The 25,411-nt window shown below is 42.8% G+C and overlaps 1 protein-coding gene across 15 annotated transcripts in view; it reads right to left on the bottom strand.

Annotated features, from left to right (window-relative positions):
- Positions 1-25,411, bottom strand: part of ADGRB2 (adhesion G protein-coupled receptor B2) — a 751,710-nt gene that overhangs the window by 106,857 nt on the left and 619,442 nt on the right. For all 15 annotated transcript variants that reach the window (XM_068268896.1, XM_068268901.1, XM_068268898.1 and 12 more), the window contains 2 exons: positions 17,200-17,268; positions 7,399-7,507 (listed from right to left, as the gene is read on the bottom strand). In XM_068268896.1, the coding sequence (XP_068124997.1) occupies positions 7,399-7,507; positions 17,200-17,268 (178 nt within the window). The remainder of the gene's footprint in view (positions 1-7,398; positions 7,508-17,199; positions 17,269-25,411) is intronic.

The raw sequence follows: 25,411 nt of genomic DNA, 5'->3' as shown, positions 1-25,411 counted from the left end.
TTACAATGGGGCCCCCCAAGCACTCTATACATAACAATTGATACGGCGCACCAAAACCTGCCAATGGCAACTACAGTGTCAGAGGTGCAAGAAGGTGATGGTGAGCAGTTTGTTAATGATTACCACTATTCAAAGCATCTATAGAAGTGATTATTATGAGCACTAACCAATAGAGAGCTAATACTTCAGTTGAGGGAAGGCCCTTCGGGGCCCCTCTGGCCCAAACCAAGTTCTCCCAGTGTTTACATGGGTAGCCTCCAGCTCCAAGCACTACAATTTTCTCCTATATTTTAAAAACATCCTGATAGGCTGCCCCCTCATAGCATATAATTATATGATTTAATGTATATATAATTAACTTGTATTAGTCAGACCCTAATTTATAAGGTCACACAACATAATAACGGTTACCAACTTACCACTGAGGTTTTCAACCTTACCTCACAAGCCACATAAACATATAGGGCTTGATTCAACCGTGATAACTCAAATATCACACCTTATCAAAGATATCACAACTTATCAAAGTTATCACACTTTATCAAAAGTTATCACACGTTATCAAAATTAACACACCTTATCAGAGTAGCATAGCGAGCGCTACAAACTTATGCCTGCTAATTGGCAATGGAACTCATCCTGCCTTGAGGCCCTGCGGGTTTGTAGCGCTCGTTATGCTACTCTGATAAGGTGTGTTAACTTTGAAAACGTGTGATAACTTTTGATAACGTGTGATAACTTGTGATAACTTTGATAACGTGTGATATCTTTGATAAGGTGTGATATTTGAGTTGTCACGGTTTAGTGAATCAAGCCCATTATGTGGATTTGTACCCTACAATGTAAATTCAAAACAGGACTCAAGAAATTGGTAGTAATAATAATAATAATAATAATAATAAAGGAGAACATTTTCATAAAATGAATTAAAGTGGAACTTTGCAAGTTTGGGAATCAGAACAATGAAATGCTTTGACATTCAGCAGGCCTTTAATGATGTTGTGTTTATTGCACTATTCCCTTCATTTCCTGTCTTACTGACAGGTGGCCACAACAACAGAAAGACAGAAGGAATCTTGTAAGATGCAGACAGCAATTAAAACCAGACAGAGAACTTACAGTAGCAAGGAAAAAGAGCACTGGTGACCAGTGGACGAAAAGGGCGCCACCATAGACTCTAATGCAATTATCGTTAATAAGGAGAAAAAAGCAGAAAAAAAGGGCGCCCAATAAATATCTTTAACAACATTATAACATTAAAGTTTTCGAAGTATGTTATCATTTTAGAAGCTTGCAACATTATAGTTTTTGTCATATTATTTTGTTTGTATGTATAGATTTTACATTATCCAAGATATTATAATTTCTATGTGCAAAAGGGTGTTTCTGCAGGGGGAGTGGTTAGGGTTAGGCACCACCAGGGGGGGGGGGTGGTTAGGGTGGATTAGGTTAGGCAATGCCGGTGGGGTGGCAGTCAAGGTTAGGCACCACCAGGGGGTGGTTAGGGTTAGACACCACCAGGGGGGTGGTTAGGGTTAGGCACCACCCAGGGTGCAGTTGGGGTTAGGCAATACCATACCAGGGGGAGAGGTTTAGGGTTAGGCACCACCGGGGGGGGGGGGTGATTGAGGTTAGGAACCACCAGGGGAGTGGTTAGTTTTAGGCACCACCAGGAGAGGGTTCTGTGTGGGAGTAGGGTTGGGTTAAGCTGTATTGTTGAATTACGTAATGATTTTTAATGTTAATATATTTTCGTTATCAACTCTCGTCTGTTTTAAAATGGTATTTATCGTTAACCAAATGTGTTAATGATGTTTATCGTTATTGGTATTTTGTTATCCAGCCCTTTCTTCCTGGCGCCCTTTTTTCATGCATTCTCCCCCCCCCCCCCCCTCCAATCTGTGTAACAGAAAATGTTTTGAACTGAGATCTTATGTACTGTACACACTATGTAAAAAGAATCAGTTCCAAAAATGCATCTGTAATAATGTGAATCCCATTGTAAAACTACTGACATTTAATCTTCCTGGAATTAAAATGTTTCCATTATTAAGTTAAAATCCCTCCCTACAACAGTTTACTCTGCATGAAGATAAAAGGAACCCACCTGCTGCTATCCGTCTGTCTATCTTCAGCTCTTTTCTTACTCTTGTTAATGACTGACTGTCACAAACTTACATTTTTCATTTTTCCTTTAATGTACATTCATAACAAGCTATATACAGTGTGTGGAAGTTTTATTTTCCCTTTACGCAAACCTACATGACAAATGTTCATTTAAAAGCATGCTCAAATATAATGAGCTTGACAGGGGCGTAACTACAAATCTTGGGGCCCCCCATAAAAACTTTACTGGGGCTCCCCAATGTTCACACCCTTTCCCTTGCCTCCTCTTGGTGACCCTCGGGGCCCATCTTACAAGGACCATAAAACAAATGTGGCCATCATAATCTTCATACCCATAACAAGTGAAGCAAAAAACAAACAAAGAAAAACCCAAAAACCTGATCTGGTGGATAAATCCCTTCACTGGAGGAAATGACTGTAAGTAGTTGAGGCCTCTCACAGCTCTGGGTACCCCTGCAGTTACGCCAATGGAGCTTGAGATGATAAGCACATACTGTCTGTCTGCTTTGTGTGGCCTGTACGTTTTCTACTTCGTGTCTTAAACATGTAATTGGTGTGCTGCGTTTATGGTGACAAGAAGTTGCCTGCTGTGGGCAATATCTGCATGTCATTGATATTTGCCTTTCTTTAGTATTATTTACATATTATTGCTACCTGCTTGTTATATTGCATATCATTGTAATTTGTATTATATGCATTTTTTACTATACAATGCTTGATTAGTAAGTTATCATAATACTGGGTATATTCACAAATGGCCAGTAAAATTTACGTGCACTGATCACACAAATAATCTTTACCGATTGTCACACAAATTACATAATGCATGTTTATGTAACTCGAGTTATACACACAAAGCGTGTGTTGCTTCTGTAATGCTCACTACAAAAATAGCTTAAGATGAGTTATACACGTTACATACGCATTACTTGTGCAATGTGAGTTATGTATATTATGTAGTTTGCACAACTCTCAGTAAAATGTACTTGCACTGCCTATGCATGTCAATTTTACTGACCTTTTGTTAATATAACCCTATCTTTTTCTAGAGCTCTTTTCCCATTTCAGTTAAATTGGTGCAAGCTTGTCAGACAGAAGTACACAAAAGTAGAAAGAAGTATTGCAGAGAATTCTACCAGATCCTGCTGTGTTTTAACTTCTCCTGGATGGAAGTATAACCAAAGGAACCATAGTCACCAGGGCAGATTTCTGAAAAGGCCACAAAGGCCTGGGCCCTGTGCAGCCACAGCTCAAGGGTCACCTGGACATGAAAGAGGGGTTACTACATATGAAAGGAGCTGTTCATAAAAGAGAGGGGCTGCTGTACATGGATGATACACATGGAAGAGAGGGCTGCACATGAAATGGGAGGGGTCCTGCAACACAAAAAGGGGAGTCACAACATACTTGGCCTAGGGGCACAAAAAGTATAAATTTGGCCTTGATAGTCACATCCCTCACCCCACCTGATTGTACACTGGCCATGATCCCCAGTTCTGAGATATCTCCCTTGTATTGCCATGTCTCATTGAAGCAGAGGATGGTTCTCAAAACGGATGTGATGCCATAAAGAGGGTGATAAGGCATATGGGTGATAATACATATGTGATCACCTGGGTGATTTGTTGGAAAGGACATACTTCACCATTCAACACTGTAAAATTACAGAGTTCTCCAGTTCTGTGCCTTTTACAGAATATTGGAAGGTACAGCCAAGACTGTATCTAAAACCATGAACAGTAGCCTCTTGTTTTCTTATAAAAAAAAGGCCTCAAGGCTTCTGTTTACCCCTGAGCTTTCAACTTTAATACAATTCCTTCTAAGTTTTTCAAAGGTCATATATGCTTGCTAGCGGCTCAAATAGATGTTAGTATGTTCAGACAGAAAATGTAAAAGGAAGAAAAACACTGCACAGATTATAAATATGTACAACATATATTGTGGACCCTCCACTGCTAAATAAAGAGTATTTCTTATGCTTACCTCCATACTGTAGGTATGTGTCTTATTTCACATCCATTGCAAGCCTCTTAGCATCAAGCCCTCTCCCCAGAATTCCAGTTCTACATCATCCACCAGCTGATTACCAACTGGCCGGAAAGTGCCACTTTATGATTGGCTGGTTGGTGAGCAGGAAATGAAACATCCGGTCTATTCTAAATTAAAAACTCAGTATTATCCCTCTGCTTAGAATACAGAGGGTTGAAGCAGGGACCTTTGCAGCCTGTATGATATTAATGCATACTTAAACTGGCCCTTAGCACATGCTTCAGGAAAATTTTAAACCATCTGCATCCTGAACTAACAAACATGCTTACATGTTTCTATGGTTACTTCATTCCCATAGCTGACTTTTGCTTCATTTTTTTTGCTTACATGGCTCCTGCATTTTGTGACACCAACACTGTCCACAGCTCCTGTGCATGTTCTGTTTTTCTCTACACAGCAAACTCACCTTGGTTTCTGACGTATTTGTACTTACAGAGAAGTCCTTTTATTAATCCACTGTTTGCAGAAGGAAGAAGAGAGTCCACTTCCTTCAAAAGTGGATAAAGCTACTGTGAGCATGAAGTGGATGATTTAATGCCCATTTAAAGGATACCCGAAGTGACATGTCCATGATGAGATAGACATGTGTATGTACAGTGCCTAGCACACAAATAACTATGCTGTGTTCCTTTTTTCTTTATCTGCCTGAAAGAGTTAACTATCAGGTATGTAAGTGGCTGACTCAGTCCTGACTCAGACAGGAAGTGACTACAGTGTGACCCTCACTGAGAAGAAATTTCCCTTTTTACCTCTTTATTGCTCTCAGAAGCCATTTTCTGCTAGGAAAGTGTTTTATAGTTGGAAATTTGTATCAGTGAGGGTCACACTGTAGTCACTTCCTGTCTGAATCAGGACTGAGTCAGCCACTTATATACCTGATAATTAACTATTTCAGGCAGAGAAAGAAAAAAAGGAACACAGCATAGTTATTTGTGTGCTAGGCACTATACATACCTGTGTCTAGCTCATCATTTCACTTCGGGTATCCTTTAAGCTATATTCACAAGCAAGATGGAACTCGGGTTTACCTCAGAAAACAATCTAGCATGAGTACAAATGTTCCCTCAGTTGCTCAGATCTTTAAGCAACAGCAACTTACCCCACCCGCCAGAAGTTGTTCCATTGTGTACACTCCACCGTTTCCCATAGCTACAGTACATGGCATACCAGAGCAATGTGTCTGTTTAATACTCATACCCTACAGTGTCACCTGCAGCAACAAGCTCCATCCTGATGGCTGCCACAAATAGTGTGCCTACCTTTGTGAATCTCTCAGAGAAGAAAGAAAACAGATTGCATTTGTATGATAACTTCTGTAGACAAAATTAACTCTTTGCCTGAAATGCAGATACTTCAATTAGGAACCAGGAGAGCTTGGTGATTTTGAAGAATACTGAGCATAATAAGGAAACATATTTGTCCCACTATATCTGTGATATTCCGACCTTGGAGAATGCCAAAAAGTATATTTTTACACTCCACTGGCTGCTACTGAAAGAGTCAGTTTAGAAGGACCAAGAAAAGACCAATTTTTACATTACTGGCTTATTCCAGTTCATCACAGTGGCCTTTACATTGCGAATGCGCCATCTGCCTCTTATAAGGATCTAAAATACTGCAGTGTACAAATTATAGCTCTGAGGTGTTCGCCATATTGTTCCAAAATGGGTTAAATTTAAAGAGCAAAAAATATTATCTGACTCATCATAGACAGAGTATCAGGGCCCGTTTCTACTAGCGCGAATTCGCATGCAGACAACGCATGCGGATTCGCATAGGCAATACAAGTGGATGCGACTGTTTCCACTTGTCAGTTTTCATTTGCGTTTTTATGTGCAGGATTTTTCTGCACGGTAGACCCTGCAGAATTCGCCTGCGTGTGGAATGCAGGCGAATCGCAGGCAATGTATTTAATAGGGAAATCGCATGCGGTTTTTGCATGCGTTTTTTGCCGCGATTTCGCATTGAAAGTAATGTAAATTGACACATGCAGTGACATGGTTAAAATCGCATATACCCTGCCTATGCGAAATCGCATTCGAAATCGCGGCAAAAAACGCATGCGGAATCGCATCCGCATGCGATTTTGTCAGCGGTGATATGCGGCGATTCCGCACCGCACTAGTGGAAACGGGCCCTTAAGGTTTTTAGAGGGGCTGGAACTTCATCCTGAGATCTAACTGAGCAGGGGACTATTCCAGTAATGAATGAGCTACAGATTTTATTTGGCATCACCAGCTATTACCAGTCAATCATCTCAGACACTTGTCCTGTTCCAAAGGTTAACACATTAATCAGACTGTCATACTGTCATGTCCTGGTCTAGCAAGAGGAGCACTGGCAGGTGTCTGATATTATGAAGTGTAAGATTTGCAAATCTGGTCAGATGCCATGAATCTAGTTAGCAGAGTAATTCTAGTGTAAGGGCAGGAGGGTGGAGGTCATGTCATTGCCCAAGCCTCAGTTGATACAGTTAATTCAGTCAAGCAGTGGAAAGGCTTGCTGATTATCACTGTGCTAATATGTGCTTTGACTGCACTCGCATAATTTGATTTAGCTGCACTGTATCATAGTCAGATCATCCACAAGGCATACTGGAGTCATGTGAGCACCCAGGGAATTAACATCTCCTCTGGCCCTGTCCCCCGGCCAAGTTTATCAAAGGTGCCAGGAGTCAAGCACTATTATCCTAACTAGGGACCCAGCAGTGGCATAGCAATAGAGGATGCAGTGGTTGCAACTGCGCCAGGGCACCCAGACCTGGGGTTACACGTAGAATGCTCATCCACTACATAAGCTGGTCATTTGTACTGTAGAGCTATTTAACACTTCTATAGGTGATTTGAGTAGTAGTAATCATTAACAAACCATTGCCTCGCCTCTACTTACCCCTCTAACATGAGGTGGCTAACTTTGGAAAGCCAATTTTGGTGATCTGTATTGAGATTATTATATAGGTTTGTAAAAGGGGAGGTGGGGAGTGTAAAAATTGCACTCGCAATGGTAATTATCTGCAAGACTGGGGCCCACTTGCCTTAATCCATGTCTGCTCGGTATTTATACTGTAAGTGATTTGCTGTTGCTCTGTGTTGTCCATATTTTCCATGAATTGCTTGATAAAACATTTATTTCTTTTCTCCTTGACTTTCTATGCTGACTCTAGTTACATCCTAGATCTTGATAAATATTTCCTAAAAGGACAAAGAGGATAGAGACTCATACCCAGATTCTCAGTAACAATGATTGAACTCTGAAAAGGCTTTAAAGCATCTCCAATAAGGTGAATGTAATCTTCAAGCACCTTCATTAAAAGTACAGAGCCTGGAGCCACCTGTAAGACAGATGTGGATACCATTAATGACCTGTCAAGATTTCTTCTATATAGTAAATCACGTCCATTTGAAAGAACCTAATGACTATCCAAAGTATCAGTAAAAATGTGTATTTACAATTCGCAACTTCATTGTAAATCTTAAACATTTATTTCCTCACTGGCATGTTTATGATTCTATTAAACACCACATCCGTGTCTAAACCTTCGGAGCATACTTATGTATCCTAAACTTTATGAATCAGTACATCTAAATCTGAGTTTCTAAGTATGCACCAGTGACTTTAATCCCCAACATTTCTCAGAGCTCTTACAGATATTAAAAAAGAGATTCCCCCCACACACATGACAGCCTTGCACCCCATCTGCAAGGACCATAATGCACCTCACTAACACTTCTGGATCAAGCAGAAAGAGACACACACACAAAGACACAAAGACACACACACACACAAAGACACACACACACACACACACACTCACACACGTCTCTGCAACTAGGTGAGCTCTGACTGAACTGTTGGCATGAAAGAAATGGCTACACAGGCAGGCTATGCTGGTAAGCACTGGAGGTCCGTGAGGGGAGCAAAGTAGAATAGGTCCCTTTCACACTGGTGTGATGCGGTGTGGTATTTTTACCGAACCTCACCATAGGGCAATGAAAATCTGTGCGATGCGAGTGATGCTTGGACAGATCAAAAGTCTGTGTGATGCGATGGAAGTGATGCTTGGACAGATCAACGTTACCATGCAGTTCTACATTGACATGTGGCAGACTGGGAGTCATGTAAGTCTATGGTGAAGTGCATCAGGGTGAAAACCCGCCGCAGGTTTTACGCATTGCACATGCGTGGAAGCGTATTGTTTGCAGTACGCTTCCCCGCACATGATTGCATCGGCCACAGGAAGTGAGGGTCACTTCCTGCTCGGCTGGCTTCCAGACGTGGATTACCGCATTAGTATGTAATCCCCGAAGGCCTGTTTTTGTTGGTGTGGTGCGGGCCCCAGGCCACACCGCACCACTGCCACCAAACTCCAAATTCAGTGCAGTGGCTATTAAGGGTGGGTCCATCTAAAAATGGCTCAGGGAGAAAAATGGTGCACTGTTCCGCCGATAAATGTATCATAAAGCGCTATTTACCTTTTAATGTGAATACATTAAACCGGTAAATAGCATTTATTGTGGAACGGTGTGCCATTAAAAAATGCAGGGACCGGATATAGGCGGTCGGGGGGAGAGAGGCAGCGGGACACTGGAGGGAATAGGCATAGGTGGAGGATGTGTGCAATATGCATACATTACCTTGTCCCGGTCAGCAATCGATCCTTCCCTCCGCTCCTTCACTTCTTGCGTTAGTTTGCTGTAGTCTGGCAGCCAGCCAATCACCATGCGGAGACTGAAACCACATGGTGATTGGCCGGCTGCAGGACTACAGCAAACTAAATGAAGAAGTGAAGGAGCGGAGTGAAGGAGCGATCAGCGGCTGGGACAAGGTAATGTATGCATATTGCACACATCTTCCACCTATGCCTATTCCCTCCAGTATCCCGCTGCCTCTCTCCCCCCGACCCCCGCTGCTTATAACCGGTCGCTGCATTTTTTAAGACATATAAGGCTATTTAGCGTTATAGGTGTAAGGCACACTGCCTGCGCCATTTTTTAACACTTATAACGCTAAAGAGCGTTATATAATTGAAGTCAAAGCGGCATCATTTTTATTCCCCTGGCGCTGTGCGCCATTTTTATCAGTCACGATTAAGGGCATAGTAAAATGGAAGGCGTCAATTGTGATTGGATAGCACTCTCTATTTTCTGTATTAATATTAATACTGGTGAACAGATTCTTAAAGAGGCACAGACCCCTATAGGGGGAGCAGCTGAACCAATAAGGCTTGTACAAAAATTGGAGGAAACCACTTCACAAAGTGCATATAAATTTATTTGAATCCAAAGTACATATGAAAAACCCCCATACCCTACTCCCTCCCCCCTAAAAACAATGCCTACTTCAAGAGGAGCGCTCCTTGCATACACTCACTCCACATCCATGCACACACTGTCCTGGCCAGGAACTAAAGTGATGAGACTTGCTGAGAACAACGTGACTGAATGAAACCACAGTTCCTCGTGTGAGAACCAGTCCTCCACAAACAGCACCACTAAGCAGCCAACTCTGTGCAATGCTATTCAGAACGACAACTCTTCACGTGAAGCCTGCTTCTTATTACTGCATACAAGGTATGTCGCTTGTTTCTGTGCTTAACACAGCGTGAACACACGCTCCTTGCTTCAATAATTATCCACTAAATCAATGCTGTCAGACAGCACTCACCGAATCTTCATTTCTCATATCTCTCCACATTGGAGATCCAGTCAGGCTTATATCTGCGGCGTCCCGCGGTATATGCTGCCACACTTACTGGTAATGCGGATCATTTGATCTTCCCTGGCCGGCCAGACTTAGCTGCATGAGCGGGTGAGAGGACGCCATACTTCCATGCTCTCTGTGAGACGGCTTGTAACCACGCCTGCATACGCGTTACGCCCACAACGTCACGTGGGCTTCCTCAGTGCCAATGCTGTGGATCTAAGGGAAGGGGCGTTATACAGCCCTTTTATCATCACAGTACCATCCTGTTTCACGGCTTACACACACCAAGGGGAGGCGTCTCTATTCTTCCGTTGTTCGCATCATAAACACAGACTGTCATGTCCTACAATCTCAGCTTCAAATTGTTCATCATATACAACTGTCATTCCTCCAACACTTTGATCATGTCCCACAGTTCTATACTATCCTTAGATTACATCGCATTAGCCCCCATAATGTACACTTGTTAGTGGGGTTACTTCTCTCTTAGTTTAGTTCTATCATATACTCAGATCACCACACATCTGTATAGGGAGCTATATATATACACATATAGTTATCAGCATTCATGATTACCACTCACACACTGTGCCCATTACTCCACTTATACAGAACTCTTTCTCTAATTACTTATTCATCATTAGACCTAAGTCCATAAAGACTAGTTATATATATAATGTGTGAGTGGTAATCATGAATGCTGATAACTATATGTGAAGTAGGCATTGTTTTTAGGGGGGAGGGAGTAGGGTATGGGGGGTTTTCATATGTACTTTGGATTCAAATAAATTTATATGCTCTTTGAGAAGTTGTTTCCTCCAATTTTTGTACAAATCTCTATTTTCTGTGTTACCGTGTTTACCTGAAAATAAGACACTGTCTTACATTAATTTTTGCTCTAAAAGATGTGCTAGAGCTTATTTTCAGAGGATGTCTTATTTTTGGGCAAACACTGGTAGTTTTCCTATACAAAATGTATATACTGCATGCCATGCTGAAACACAAGCAGCATACACAGAGCTTGTGGTTTGCAGATATTGGCTCTCACTTACAAGAAATTGATTCTGCTGATCATGTGGATAAGAGTCTATTTCTTGCAGACACAGAACTCTGTCAGGCTCCCCAGAGCTATGATAGGATAAGCTGTGTGTCCTGGGAAGAGGTGAAGTGCTGCAAATGCTTATCAGGACAGATCAGGAGGGATGGCTCCAACAAAAATACAAATTGCCTGACACAAATACAGGACTGTACAACTCACATTATACTGCTGCTCTCCTGTATCCAGACTTTGTATTGAGTGCGACTTGCTGGTGTCATGTGGGCTGCTCCTAGGGCTTACATTCGGACATGTCTTATATTTCAAGCATGCTAGGAATTTCTGCTAGGGCTTATTCTCGGGGGATGTCTTATTTTCAGGGAAACACGGTATGTCCCAGGTTCAAATCCCAACAAGGAAAAGATCTGCAGGGAGTCTGTATTCTCTTTCTGTGTTTTGCATGGAAAATCTGTGAGTGCTCTGCCATGGGTGGTTAAAACCTAAGGACCACTATGAGGAAACATTATAAAATGTAACATCCATGTGTATGCATATACTGTAAACACAAAATTATCCCCCTAGTAATACAAAACTCATAAGTCTAAATTGTGTCTTATCGCGAAAAAATTAGGCAGTTAAAATCTGAACAGGCAGGTTTTGGGCCAGTCCACCTCTTCATGGGGGATTCCCAGGGTTTTCTTTGTTTTCAACAGTATTTCCTGAACAGCAGTTTAACTGCCATAATAGTAAGATACCAGCCAGCCTTACTACTCACTTGCACACTATTTTGTCAGTCAGACTTTGCAACGACTGTTCAGGAAATGCTGTTGAAAACAAAGAAAACGCCGATAATCCTCCATGAGGAGATGGACTAGCCCAAAACATGTCAGTTCTGTCAGATTTTAACTGCCTATTCTTTAAATTAGTGTTAGTGGGGGTGAAGCATCCATAATGACAAGCATGTGACAAAGGACCAATTGCTTGTTATACTTTCCTGGTTGTGTTGTTTATTTTGGATTTGGATTGGAATTCTATCCGTGGTAACCTTAACAGCCACTTTATTGGAGTATACACTTTAGTAAGTGCACATTTTACCACTTGCATGACATTCTGCTGGCAAATGTGTGTCCCTTTCTGCACTCTTCCCTACATCTAGTAATTGCTTGCCAAACACAGTCTAACAAGGAATGACAGTGGGAGTTACTCTTCAAGAAGCATGACAGCATAGAGCATTAGGAAGTCATGCATAATGCAGTAAAAGCTTGGGAAAACACCTGGTTTGTGGCAGACCTCAGCTGCTTCCTGCAGAGGCACCTTCTTTCTCTCAAAAGTTCGTGGCAGATTGATACTCACTGCAGCTGGCTATGTTTGCACTATCCACACGTGCATCTTCTCATTCTATGCTACTGCTCAACAACACAAGTAAAAACTACAATGTTAACACATCTCTCTCAAATGGCTGAATCATGGGAAATGGGTTTGAAAAGAAAGGAAACAAATTCCCATTGATTAGTGGAGCTGCCCAGCACACTTATAAACCAGGCATAAGAGGCAAGATGAGGCAGGGCTAAAAGGAAACCCTAATATACTCTGCAAACAATCTACAAGACAAACACAGGATCCCACAAGTGCCTGCCAGTTACAGCTTATAATATAAAACAAAGATTCTAGATTTATGGTAATGTATTCTCTTATTGTTTGCCCATACAAAACTTACCGCCACTAATTTAATGAAAACATATAACTAGGGAAAACAGACTTCCTTTGCTGACATCTTTCTAAATATGGTGGCTGACACTAGCTCCAACTGCATGGCAGTAATTTGGAATATGCAAAGAGCTAGCCTATAGTAAAGTCAGGGCAGGTTATAAAAACACTTGTTTCAGTCAGTGACTGGGTACACAGGGCCGGTTTAAGCAACAATGGGGCCCCAGGGCAAAATAAACTTGGGGGGCCCCCCCAACATATACCCCGGAACAAAAATCAGCATTAGGGGACCTTTTTTGCAGCTGGTATAGTCAGGGTGTGAAGTCCCAATTGGTCAGAGCTCCACATTCCGGCTACCCCAGCCTGCATGGGGGACAAGGGGTTAAAAAGTTTCAGGAGGGGGGACCCCACATAAATTTTTTTTTTAAAATTCCCACACTCCCACACCAAAAATTGGGAAAATAGGAAAAAATGCCAGGGCTCTTCATACAGCCATATTGGGGCTGTATAGCGATCCCTGGCCAAAGCGCTGCGGCTGCGTATAGACCCCCTGGAAACCCCATCAGGAAATTTATTGCGCTTTCGTTTGATGCATGTAAAATTACACTACCGTTAGCTATACTTTTTTCCTTCTAAACTTTAAAATCCATTTTCTCAAAAACTATAAGGTCTTTTTGAAAAATTGTTTTTTCTTCTTATTCCTAATGATCTCCTTAACATATCCTGCAAATTTAGGGTTTCTAGCATTTAAGGTGGATTTGCTATTAACCATTAAAGTCAGCAGGTTTTTAAATGTGTTTTTTTTTCCTTTGAAACTTTAAAATCGAGTTTCTCAAAAACTATAAGGCCGATTTGAATTTTTTTCCCTCTTGTAGCCACTGGGGGCCCCACAAGCTCTGGGGCCCTGGGGCAGCTGCCTCCTTTGCCTTAATGGTAGCGCCGGCCCTGTGGGTACAGACATTACACAAATGTTGGATGTACAAAAGCATTGAAAAAAAGCAGTTTGACTGAGCTTACATTTCTTCTTATGTGGAGGCGCATGGAATACAACAACAGTGACTGGACAAGAAGCTCCAACCCAGATGTTTGCTAAGGTCCTGATAAGGGTATGTCTCCTGAATGCCAGAAGGTACACATGGAAATAGGAGGGTTGTTCAATCCTACCTCAGAAGCTTATTATACAGGAGAGTGTACTCATCCATTTCCAAAGAGTCCTAATAGCACTACTTTCTTGGAATAAGCTATTTGGGTGCATTTTTGATGCTGCACTACACTGCAAATGGTATGAAGTGAAGCCTGTACAGCGCTATTTATAAAATAATTTATTTGTGTTTAAGGACAATGCAACAATGTACATAGCTAGATTTCTTGCAAGGCCGCAAGGGCCTAGGCCTTGGACCACTTGCAACTCATGGGGGGCAACTTGACATGGAAGTGACTCGTGAGGTTGCTGAATATGGATAAGGAGACTGATTGAAAATGGATAAGATAGATTGCAGATAGTGAACAATACACAGAAGAGGGGAGCTTCTGCCCAGTGGAACTGTATATAAAAAAAAGGGTCTGCTGTATATGGGCATTATATATGTTACGGCCAGAACCCGAAGTTTGGCCACTTTGCGTTCTGGCCGGCCACTTCGGGTTCTGGCCGGTCAATGTGCGAACTGGCCGCTGCGCTGCGGCCAATGTTAGAAATGAAATGATTGCAGTAAAGATTAATGTGTGTTCTGGCCGTCTCGATGCGGCCAAATGTGTCAAAAATGCGTTCATTCATTTAATGAAATTAAGCCGGCGGCAATGTAGCAAATGAAGCCGCCGGCTTTCTCTCCTCCCCCCCGCCTCTCTCTCTCTCTCTCTCTCCTGGCATCCGGCGGGGACATGCGTGTCCCCCCAGAGTCGTTCGTCGCAGCAGGGAATCCTGCTGTTCGTTTCTGCAGAGCGGGTGCTGGCAGAAGAAATGTCTGCAGCCTCCCCGCTCTGCTGCCCTAGCGCGACGAACGAATCTCGGGGGAACGAACGAATCTCGTGTCCCCGCCGGCTGACCGAGAGAGAGAGAGAGAGAGAGAGAGAGAGAGGCGGGGGTGGGGGGGGGGGAGGAGAGAAAGCCGCCGGCTTAATTTCATTAAATGAATGAATGCACTTTTGACACATTTGGCCACAGCGAGACGGCCGGAACACACATTAATCTTTACTGCAATCATTTCATTCCTCACATTGGCCGCAGCGCAGCAGCCAGTTCGCACATTGGCCGGCCAGAACCCGAAGTGGCCGGCCAGAACGCAAAGTTGCCAAACTTCGGGTTCTGGCCGTAACATATATACAAAATGGGTTTACACATGGAATGGATGGGGCCATCCATTGGGAAGTTGGCCTAGGGGTGGACAAAGTATATATCTAGGCAATGTGGAGAAGTGTTTATCTGCCCAACAATTGGTTTGATTTAGGTCACCTGTTTTAAATATCTCATAACCTGGCTAACCAATGAGAGAGCAAAGGAATATCCTGTCCCTAAATGAAAAAGAAAATGCTGTGATTCAAGTTCTGTGCCCATGTGGAAGATGGTATCAGTGTTCTGTGGTAAACAGGTGGTGTGTCAACAGCTACAAACCAATTGCATCTCAACAAACAGAACAACTAAGATTTTCTTCTCTTAACCCTTTCCAATCCTGTGTCGAACTATGTCTGACATTGGCACATTCCAGCTCAGCGCACAGATAAGCAGGGCTGCCACTAGGGGTGCTGTTGCTGGATAAAATATGGCACAGAGTCAGCCTCTGTAGATCTGGCGTGTTCTCCCCGTGTTGCCTCCTTGCTCTGGTGCGGGGAGGGCACAGACCCTACTGGATCAAACTGCAGCAGCACTCTCGCAGTAGAAAAATAAATGGATTGGAAAGGGTTAAGGATGGAACCTGACAAATTACCCTTTCTGTTGCTGCCATATACTGTAAATGATATTCACTTCTCTGGCAATTGTAAATGATATTCACTTCTCTGGATTGAGTGCTGAATGGCTAGTGAAACACCAGTGATTTCTGTCTCAGTAGAAAATAATAGCTGTAGCAATCTAGAGTACCTTGCTCTGTGATAAGCCTTTCCTGCACAGAATTGCATTGAGGATTTTTTTGATGCTCTTATGTTTTATCCTAAGCTTGCCCTACACACACACACACACACACACACACACACACACACACACACACACACACACACACACACACACACACACCCACACACACACACTGTACACACACACACACACACACTGTACACACACACACACACACACTGTACACACACACACACACACACTGTACACACACACACACACACACACTGTACACACACACACACACACACTGTACACACACACACACACACACACACACACACACACTGTACACACACACACACACACACACACTGTACACACACACACACACACACACACACACTGTACACACACACACACACACACACACACACACTGTACACACACACACACACACACACTGTACACACACTGTACACACACACACACACACACACACACACACACACACTGTACACACACACTGTACACACACACTGTACACACACACACACACTGTACACACACACACACACACACACACACACACACACACACACACACACACACACACACACACACACACACACACACACACACACACACTGTACACACACACACACACACACACACACACACACACACACACTGTACACACACACACACACACACACACACACACACACACTGTACACACACACACACACACACACACACACTGTACACACACACACACACACACACACACACACACACACACAGGGGCGTAGCAATAGGGGGTGCAGCGGTAGCGACCGCATCGGGGCCCTTGGTCCAGAGGGGCCCCGAAGGGCCCTCCCTCAACTACAGTATTAGCTCTCTATTGGTCCTGTGCTCATAATAATCACTTCTATAGATACTTTGAATAATGGTAATCATTAACAAACTGTTTCCCATCCCTTCCTTGCACCTCTGACTCTGTAGTTGCCATTGGCAGGTTTTGGTGCATCGTATCAATTGCTATGTATAGAGTGCTTGGGGGGCCCCATTGTAAAACTTGCATCGGGGCCCACAGCTCTTTAGCTACGCCACTGCACACACACACACTGTACACACACACACACACACACACACACACACACACACACACACACACACACACACACACACACACACACACACACACAGTACACACACACACACTGTACACACACACACACACACACACACACACACACACACACACACACACACACACACACACACACACACACACACACACTGTACACACACACACACACACACACTGTACACACAAACACACACACACACAAACACACACACATACAAACACACACACACACACACAAACACACACACACACACATACACACAGATGCATACACACACACACACACACACACACACACTAACTCACTCACAGCTCACCCACGCTACACGCCAACATCACGAATCTGATGTATGCTGCTGCAGCGTCACTGCTTCCCACCTGCTGAGCGTCCTCCCACTTCTCTCTATTATCTGCATCCAGTATGTGGCTGACAGCATGGAAAAACTTCTGTAGAAAAAAAAGAGAGAGAGAGGGGTTTAGTCAGTGTGGGAAGTGCATTATGAGGAAGTGGTAGGAAGGGAAAGGATAAGATGAAAGAATACGCTGAGGGATAATGGATGAAAGACAGGATTTAATTTATACTTCAGGATGTGCATCATCTTAATAGACTGGAATTATCAGAAGTGTATACAAAATATAATGAAGTAGCACTGTGGGAGTATAAGAAGATGTTACGTATATACTGAACAGCGAAACTAAACTGCGGCTGTAAAAAAAATCCCCTCTACTACACGGAACACCTGGATGACGTATCTGTATGTGCTACCATCATCCAGTGAGTTCTCATTGGTAGTCACATACTGTAGAGGCACTAAACAATTCATTACTACAGAGATAATTAGTGAAGGGTTATGGTTTACCACAGTCTGGCAGGGGTCACACTTGATGAAATCGCATACGTTTTGTGGCATGCGAGAAACGCGCACCATCATTTTTACCCAGACAGCTTTCTGCTTTTTTTTCCATATGTCACGCGAGTTCCCAATTACAGTGTATTTCACCAAAAATATGGAAAATCGTGAGCGAACGTGGAAAATCATAGATGGTAAAATGTGTTTGCTAGTGCAATTGCAGAGTGCCGGAAAGCCCAAAATTGTAATCCAAAAGCGCAGTAGTCAGCGTGATCCCTGCCTCTTTGTGGTCATGGCATGTCTCAGCAACATACCACCAGATAGCAGACTAGAAGCAGGCTTCAGATGACCATACATGATACAATCAAAAGATTTGATTTTCCCATTTTTCGATAAAAACGATAAAAACGATCAGTTGCACAGAATTATTTTTTTTTTCAATATACACTAACTTGATTGAGAGCAGCGTAAAATTATGACCCATTTTTCAGAAAGTTGACTGCTGTAGGATAGATTGTACATTTCTTGATTTATAGACCCAAGCAATTTTTCTGGAGTATTCAATCATTTTTTTAATGGAGTTTCCAATCTTTTTTTTTTTTTTTTCCCAATAGTGGAACAACTATCACGTTATATAGGTCAGGTGTTTTAAAGGTAACAATGAACAAAAAAAATGATCGTAATTCTCGATTTGAAAAAAAAAAGTATGGTATGTGGCCACCTATAGGCTGGTAAACACTTGTAGCTAGCGAGTGGCAATGAATGCCCCTCCCACTCTGTCATCTGACTTTCATTCAGCCCCAGCTGCCAAATGCAGACATTGCTTACAATGAGGTGGAGGAATATTTTCTCTTTTTCTCTTTGACCAGCCAGATAACATACTTTCTATGACATCTTATGACCCAGTGAAGCCATTGGAGAGCTATAAGATAAAGGAGAATGATGACTGAACATCTGAGCCATGTTCTTTCATTGCAAAAAAAGAAAAAAAAAGACAGCAGTATTTTATAACAGTCTTTTTGCACTGCAGCATGCAGCAGGGTGAGATGTAAAGCAAAATATATCACTGCCTTATAAACAGACCCCCTGAGAAACATCATTTGTTCAGACTGGTCATGATGATGACCTAAAGACAGAACCTCTGTCAGATGTTTTTCACTCATTTGAGGGGAAATACTCTAATTTCCTTCTGACAGAAGTAAAAGAGAGATTTTATTTTTTTCCCAACCAGCCAATCTCTCCGCTGACAGCAATAAAAACATTTACTGACAGCAATAAAAACATTTTCATTAGCAGAGTTGGGAAGGGTTCGACCCTGTACCAAGCTTTACTGCGTGTGTCTCTAGTTGTAAAGCTGGCCATACACTGGCCCGATTGGCCGCTGTTTCGACAGCAGATTCGATCACTGGGATCGAATCTGCTACCAATCGTTTGCGCTACACGCCGAATTTCGTTCCATTTCGTCCGATCCCGTCGATTGCTCCGTGCGGAAAATTACTGTCGATCGCCCGTGGGTAGGGAGCGCGTCGCTAGCGGCGTTCGAGTGCCCGACGACCGATGCAAAAGAGCGTCAATACATTACCTGCTCCGCCGGCGCGACTACCCCCGGTCACCGCTGCTCCGTGTCCGCGCTGGTCTCCGGCATGCTTCAGTTCCTCCTGCCCGGCAGGAAGTTTAAACAGTAGAGGGTGCTCTACTGTTTAAACTTCCTGCTGGGCAGGAAGAAGTAAAGCATGCTGGACCTGGAGACCAGAGCGGAGAAGACAGCGGAGACCTGGGGACTGGAGTCGCGCCGGCGGAGCAGGTAATGTATGCGGGCATGCGGGCGGGGGGAGTGGCGGCAGTACCACCACCACCACCACAACAGATTGTGAATGGTTTCAGGCTGAAATCGGTTCACAATCTGTTTGCAGTAAAAAAAAGGTAGCCATGCGATCCCTCTCCGATCAGATTCGATCAGAGAGGGATCTATCTGTTGGTCGAATCTGATGGCAAATCGACCAGTGTATGGCTACCTTAAGTCTCCACAGCTTACAGACCCTATTATGTGCAAGGAGAAAACCAGCTTGATTCTACTTTTTTCCCCAGCAATACAGACGTTGCAGGAAATAGCATCCATCTTGACGTTTTTCTTTTAGTAGGCCAGAAGTGTGTACAGTTTCAGCTTTTAATTAAATATTTTAAAAAAAGCACAAGGTACAAAAAGAAACTAATAGCCATGCGAAAAGGTATTGCAAAATGTGAGACAGTTAAAGGCAGATTGTCCATTAAAGAGAATTAAGTCTTTAATTATCATGGATAAGAAATAGAAAGAGTGTATTCTGAGCTAGGTAAGGTATGCAACAGAAAGAATAACTGAACAGCAATACACATTACCACAGTAATTATATACTACACTCCTTGCAATTAACTTCATACTGTTCTTCCCCATTAATATCCAAAGAGTTTACCCAGAACTTTCTTAACACTAAAGCTATCTACAGATATTCAACTCTGTGTGTGAATACAGGGCAACCGACAGAGGAAATGTAACACAGCTGATAACTATTCCTCCCAAGCATGGCTGGCAATGCTGGGGCTCAGGTGCACCTATGTGATTAATAGTCAAAATTCAACCCAGGTGGTCACCGTTTCCCTACAGTATTGTGAAGGGGAAGGGGGGGCGGGGGCAACAGCTTAGTTTCATGCTCGCTGACTGCAAAGCCACCTCCAGACAATGAGTGTTTGTTGCCTGATTCAAACATTTACATTCAGACTGGGCCACTGCATTTCTGCAGGTGTGTCCAAACCCTCCAGAAGTTCAAGTGCATCTCCATTCATAAAGCGATTACTGCTCTTCTTGGGGTAAACTTTTCCTTAAAGGATACGTCCGAGCGAAAATAAAAAAAACAGATCTTCTTACCTGGGGCTTCCTTCAGCCCCCGGCAGCCTAACTGTCCTTCGCTGCAGCTCCGGTGTCCCGGAATCCCCTCTGTTGGAGATGTCGACATCGCCAGGTTGGCATCTACTGCACCTGCGCAAGCATGCGGCAGCGCCGCTCGCAATCATGCTCACATAACCTGGAGCGTTCTGTGCAAGTGCAGAACGCTCCTAGCTACGAGAGCACGATTGCAAGAGGCGCTGCCGTACGCTTTCGCAGGTGCAGTAGATGCCAACCTGGCAAGGTCGACATCTCCAACTCGGACGACATCTCCAACTTGACATCTTTGCTCGGACGTATCCGTTAACCAGAGCTTTGTGAACTGTTATTTTTTTCCACATACCTAAATTAGCTGAATGAGCTACAGACTTAAAAGGTTTAGCTGCCACAACACACATCATAATGGTGAAGGCAGTGGTGGCAGAGAAAGAAAGGAGGTGGCACAGACAAAAGGCTGTCTTTCTTACCCATTGTGTGACGCAGTGGGTAAAAGAGGCAGCCTTTAGTGTATGCCCCTCCTCATCCCCACTGCCATCACGGATAGGAGACTATAAAGAGAGACATCTCAGTAGCAAGGAGGGACACAGGGATCTAGTTCAAAAATAGGGACTGGCCCGCCAAGAGAAGACTGGTCTGAACAGGGCCGGGCCGAGGCAGAGGCTGAAGAGGCTCCAGCCTCAGGGCGCAGTGTAGGAGGGGGCGCACAATTCATTCAGCTGTCATTCCCAATTGTGTTTGAAGCACAAAGAAATAAGAAAAGGGGAGATTAAGGTGTTGGGGATGTTGGGGGCCCTAGGGCACCTCTTAGTCTAATAGCAATTAGTGTGTGACGGCTGGGGTGGGAGGGATGGAGGGGCGCACTTTGCTGTCTCAGCCTTGGGTGCTGAAGGACCTTGTCCCGGCTCTGGGTCTGAACATACAGTAAAGCACATGCATTCCTGCTAGGCAGAAGCCAAGCAAAAGAAGTTGGTGACACTGGTACAGAACCCTTTAACACAGTACACTGGCTCATACAACAGTTTGGGCTAAAACAGAGGGCGGACATAGGCCCGTGCAGACCGTGCAGCCGCACAGGGGCCCCATGTCCTCTAGGGCCCATTCCATTGGACCAGTTAGGGCGTGATTATCCTCTAAGATTTTCTCCTTGTATTTATCTCTGAAACTCAAGAGAAACCGTGCTCATAACTTGTACACCAGTCATATACAAGTTTAAAATGTGTGCTACATGAATACAGTGCCTAGAGAATGTGACCTAGGTTCATGTACTTTTATCTTATCGGCATTGTTTGGCTACAACCATGATCTGTTATGACCACACCCACTCACGCTCGATTTATTTATTTTTGCACAGGGGCCAATTGTTGGCTTTGTCCGCCACTGGGCTAAAAGTAACACTTGGCAATCATAACGGTATATTCATCGAAGAAGACATCAGATCATTAATTATAGATAATGACACTAAAAATATGCATCAAAGAGAATGAATAATAAAAAAATACAAGTTATATAAAGAAAAATAAAAGAGACAATAGGAGAGAAAAACTACAGAGATAAAAAATAATAGAGGATTAAAGGAAAAGAGCAAGAGAATAATGAGAGAGGAAGCAGCCTGAAAAGCGCGGTGTGTCGGCCGTAATATCACATTATACACAACATGAGTTCTGTTAACAAGCAAAAAAGCCTTTTATGCCTGCGCTACAACTCACTATGACAGCACTTACAGGCTCTGTCTACATCACACGCATAGAGCCACAAGGCTGCTTCTTCACCACAACTTGGGGGGAAATGTGTAGCAGACAAGAAGCCATGACCGTGCTTCAAAAGCACTGACAGTGGCTACTTAATTACATGCATATGACAAACAGCATTGGGTGAGAAATAGGAAAAAAATTATGTTAACTACAATACATCAGTCTAACATTCAGCAACTTTCAAACAATAATTTTGGTTAATTCACATTTTAAGGAAACATATTCTTGTTGACATAAAAGAGTTAACGTTTATTGCACCTAGTTAAAGGACATCCGAGGTGAAAATAAACGGTTAAGAAAAACAATTGTATCCATTCTCCTCTTAAAAAAAAGACTTTTTGTTTTAGATATACCACAGTTTTATTTTATATTTAAATCTAGTTTTCATGTTTTTACCGTTTCATTGTCTCTGCTCAATGGCACCTTCATTGAAGTATTCTAGAGCTTAAATCTATGAATTATTGACCATTTTTATCTCTTTCCTGCTCTCAGAAGCCATTTACTGACAGGAAAGTGTTTTATGGCTGTAATTACTAATCAGTGAGGGTTATGCTATAGTCTGACCCGACCCGGACAGAAACTGTCACTTGCATGCCTGATGTTTAACTCTTTAACCACTTGAGGACCACAGTCTTTTCGCCCCTTAAAGGATACCACAACTGACATGTGGCATAATGAGATAGACATGGGTATGTACAGTGCCTAGCACACAAATAACTATGCTGTGTTCCTTTTTTTCTTTCTCTGCCTGAAAGAGGTACATATCAGGTATGTAAGTGGCTGACTCAGTCCTGACTCAGACAGGAAGTGACTACAGTGTGACCTTCACTGATAAGAAATTCCAACTATAAAACACTTTCCTAGAAGAAAATGGCTTCTGAGAGCAAGAAAGAGATAAAAAAGGGGGAAATTCTTATCAGTGAGGGTCACACTGTAGTCACTTCCTGTCTGAGTCAGGACTGAGTCAGCCACTTACATACCTGATATTTACCTCTTTCAGGCAGAGAAAGAAAAAAAGGAACACAGCATAGTTATTTGTGTGCTAGGCACTGTACATACCCATGTCTATCTCATTATGCCACATGTCAGTTGTGGTATCCTTTAAGGACCAGAGCCTTTTTTTCCATTCAGAACACTGCAGCTTTCACGGTTTATTGCTCGGTCATACAACCTACCACCTAAATGAATTTTACCTCCTTTTCTTGTCACTAATACAGCTTTCTTTTGGTGCTATTTGATTGCTGCTGCGAGTTTTACTTTTTATTATATTCATCAAAAAAGACATGAATTTTGGCAAAAAAATGACTTTTTTAACTTTCTGTGCTGACATTTTTCAAATAAAGTTAAATTTCCTATACATTTGAGCGCGAAAGTTATTCTGCTACATGTCTTTGATAAAAAAAAAACATTCAGTGTATATTTATTGAATTGGGTAAAAGTTATAGCGTTTACAAACTATGGTGCCAAAAGTGAATTTTCCCATTTTGAAGCATCTCTGCTTTTTCTAACCACCTGTCATGTTTCATGAGGTGCTAAAATTCCAGGATAGTATAAATACCCCCAAAATGACCCCATTTTGGAAAGAAGACATCCCAAAGTATTCAGTGAGAGGCTTGGTGAGTTCATAGAAGATTTTATTTTTTGTCACAAGTTAGCGGAAAATGACACTTTGTGACCAAAAAAAGAAAAAGTTTCCATTTCTTCTAACTTGCAACAAAAAAAAAATGAAATCTGCCACGGACTCACTATGCTCCTCTCTGAATACCTTGAAGTGTCTACTTTCCAAAATGGGGTCATTTGTGCGGTGTGTTCACTGCCCTGGCATTTTGGGGGGTGCCTAATTGTAAGCACCCCTGTAAAGCCTAAAGATGCTCATTGGACTTTGGGCCCCTTAGCGCAGTTAGGCTGCAAAAAAGTGCCACACATGTGGTATTGCCATACCCAGGAGAAGTAGTATAATGTGTTTTGGGGTGTATTTTTACACATACCCATGCTGGGTGGGAGAAATATCTCCGTAAATGACAATTTTTTTATTATTTTTACACACAATTGTCTATTTACAGAGATATTTCTCCCAGTCAGCATGGGTAAGTGTAAAAATACACCCCAAAACACATTATACTACTTCTCCTGAGTATGGCGATACCACATGTGTGGCACTTTTTTGCACCCTTACTGCGCTAAGGGGCCCAAAGTCCAATGAGTACCTTTAGGATTTCACAGGTCATTTTGCGACATTTGGTTTCAAGACTACTCCTCACGGTTTTGGACCCCTAAAATGCCAGGGCAGTATAGGAACCCCACAAATGACCCCATTTTAGAAAGAAGACACCCCAAGGTATTCCGTTGGGAGTATGGTGAGTTCATAGAAGATTTTTTTTTTGTCACAAGTTAGCAGAAATTGATTTTAATTGTGTTTTTTCACAAAGTGTCATTTTCCGCTAACTTGTGACAAAAAATAAAATCTTCTATGAACTCACCATACTCCTAACAGAATACCTTTGGGTGTCTTCTTTCTAAAATGGGGTCGTTTGTGGGGTTCCTATACTGCCCTGGCATTTTAGGGGCCCTAAACCGTGAGGAGTAGTCTTGAAACCAAATGTCGCAAAATGACCTGTGAAATCCTAAAGGTACTCATTGGACTTTGGGCCCCTTAGCGCACATAGAGTGCAAAAAAGTGCCACACATGTGGTACCACCGTACTCAGGAGAAGTAGTATAATGTGTTTTGTGGTGTATTTTTACACATACAGATGCTGGGTGGGAGAAATATCTCTGTAAATGACAATTGTTTGATTTTTTTTACACACAATTGTCCATTTACAGAGATATTTCTCCCACCCAGCATGGGTATGTGTAAAAATACACCCCAAAACACATTATACTACTTCTTATGAGTACGGCGATACCACATGTGTGACACTTTTTTGCAACCTAGGTGCGTTAAGGGGCCTAACGCCCTATTCACAGGTCATTTTGAGGCATTTGGATTCTAGACTACTCCTCACGGTTTAGGGCCCCTAAAATGCCAGAGCAGTATAGGAACCCTACAAGTGACCCCATTTTAGA

This window comes from Hyperolius riggenbachi, chromosome 2, assembly GCF_040937935.1.
Source record: "Hyperolius riggenbachi isolate aHypRig1 chromosome 2, aHypRig1.pri, whole genome shotgun sequence".
In the NCBI taxonomy this organism is placed as follows: Eukaryota; Metazoa; Chordata; class Amphibia; order Anura; family Hyperoliidae; genus Hyperolius; species Hyperolius riggenbachi.
This window is presented reverse-complemented; position numbering and strand designations above follow the sequence as displayed.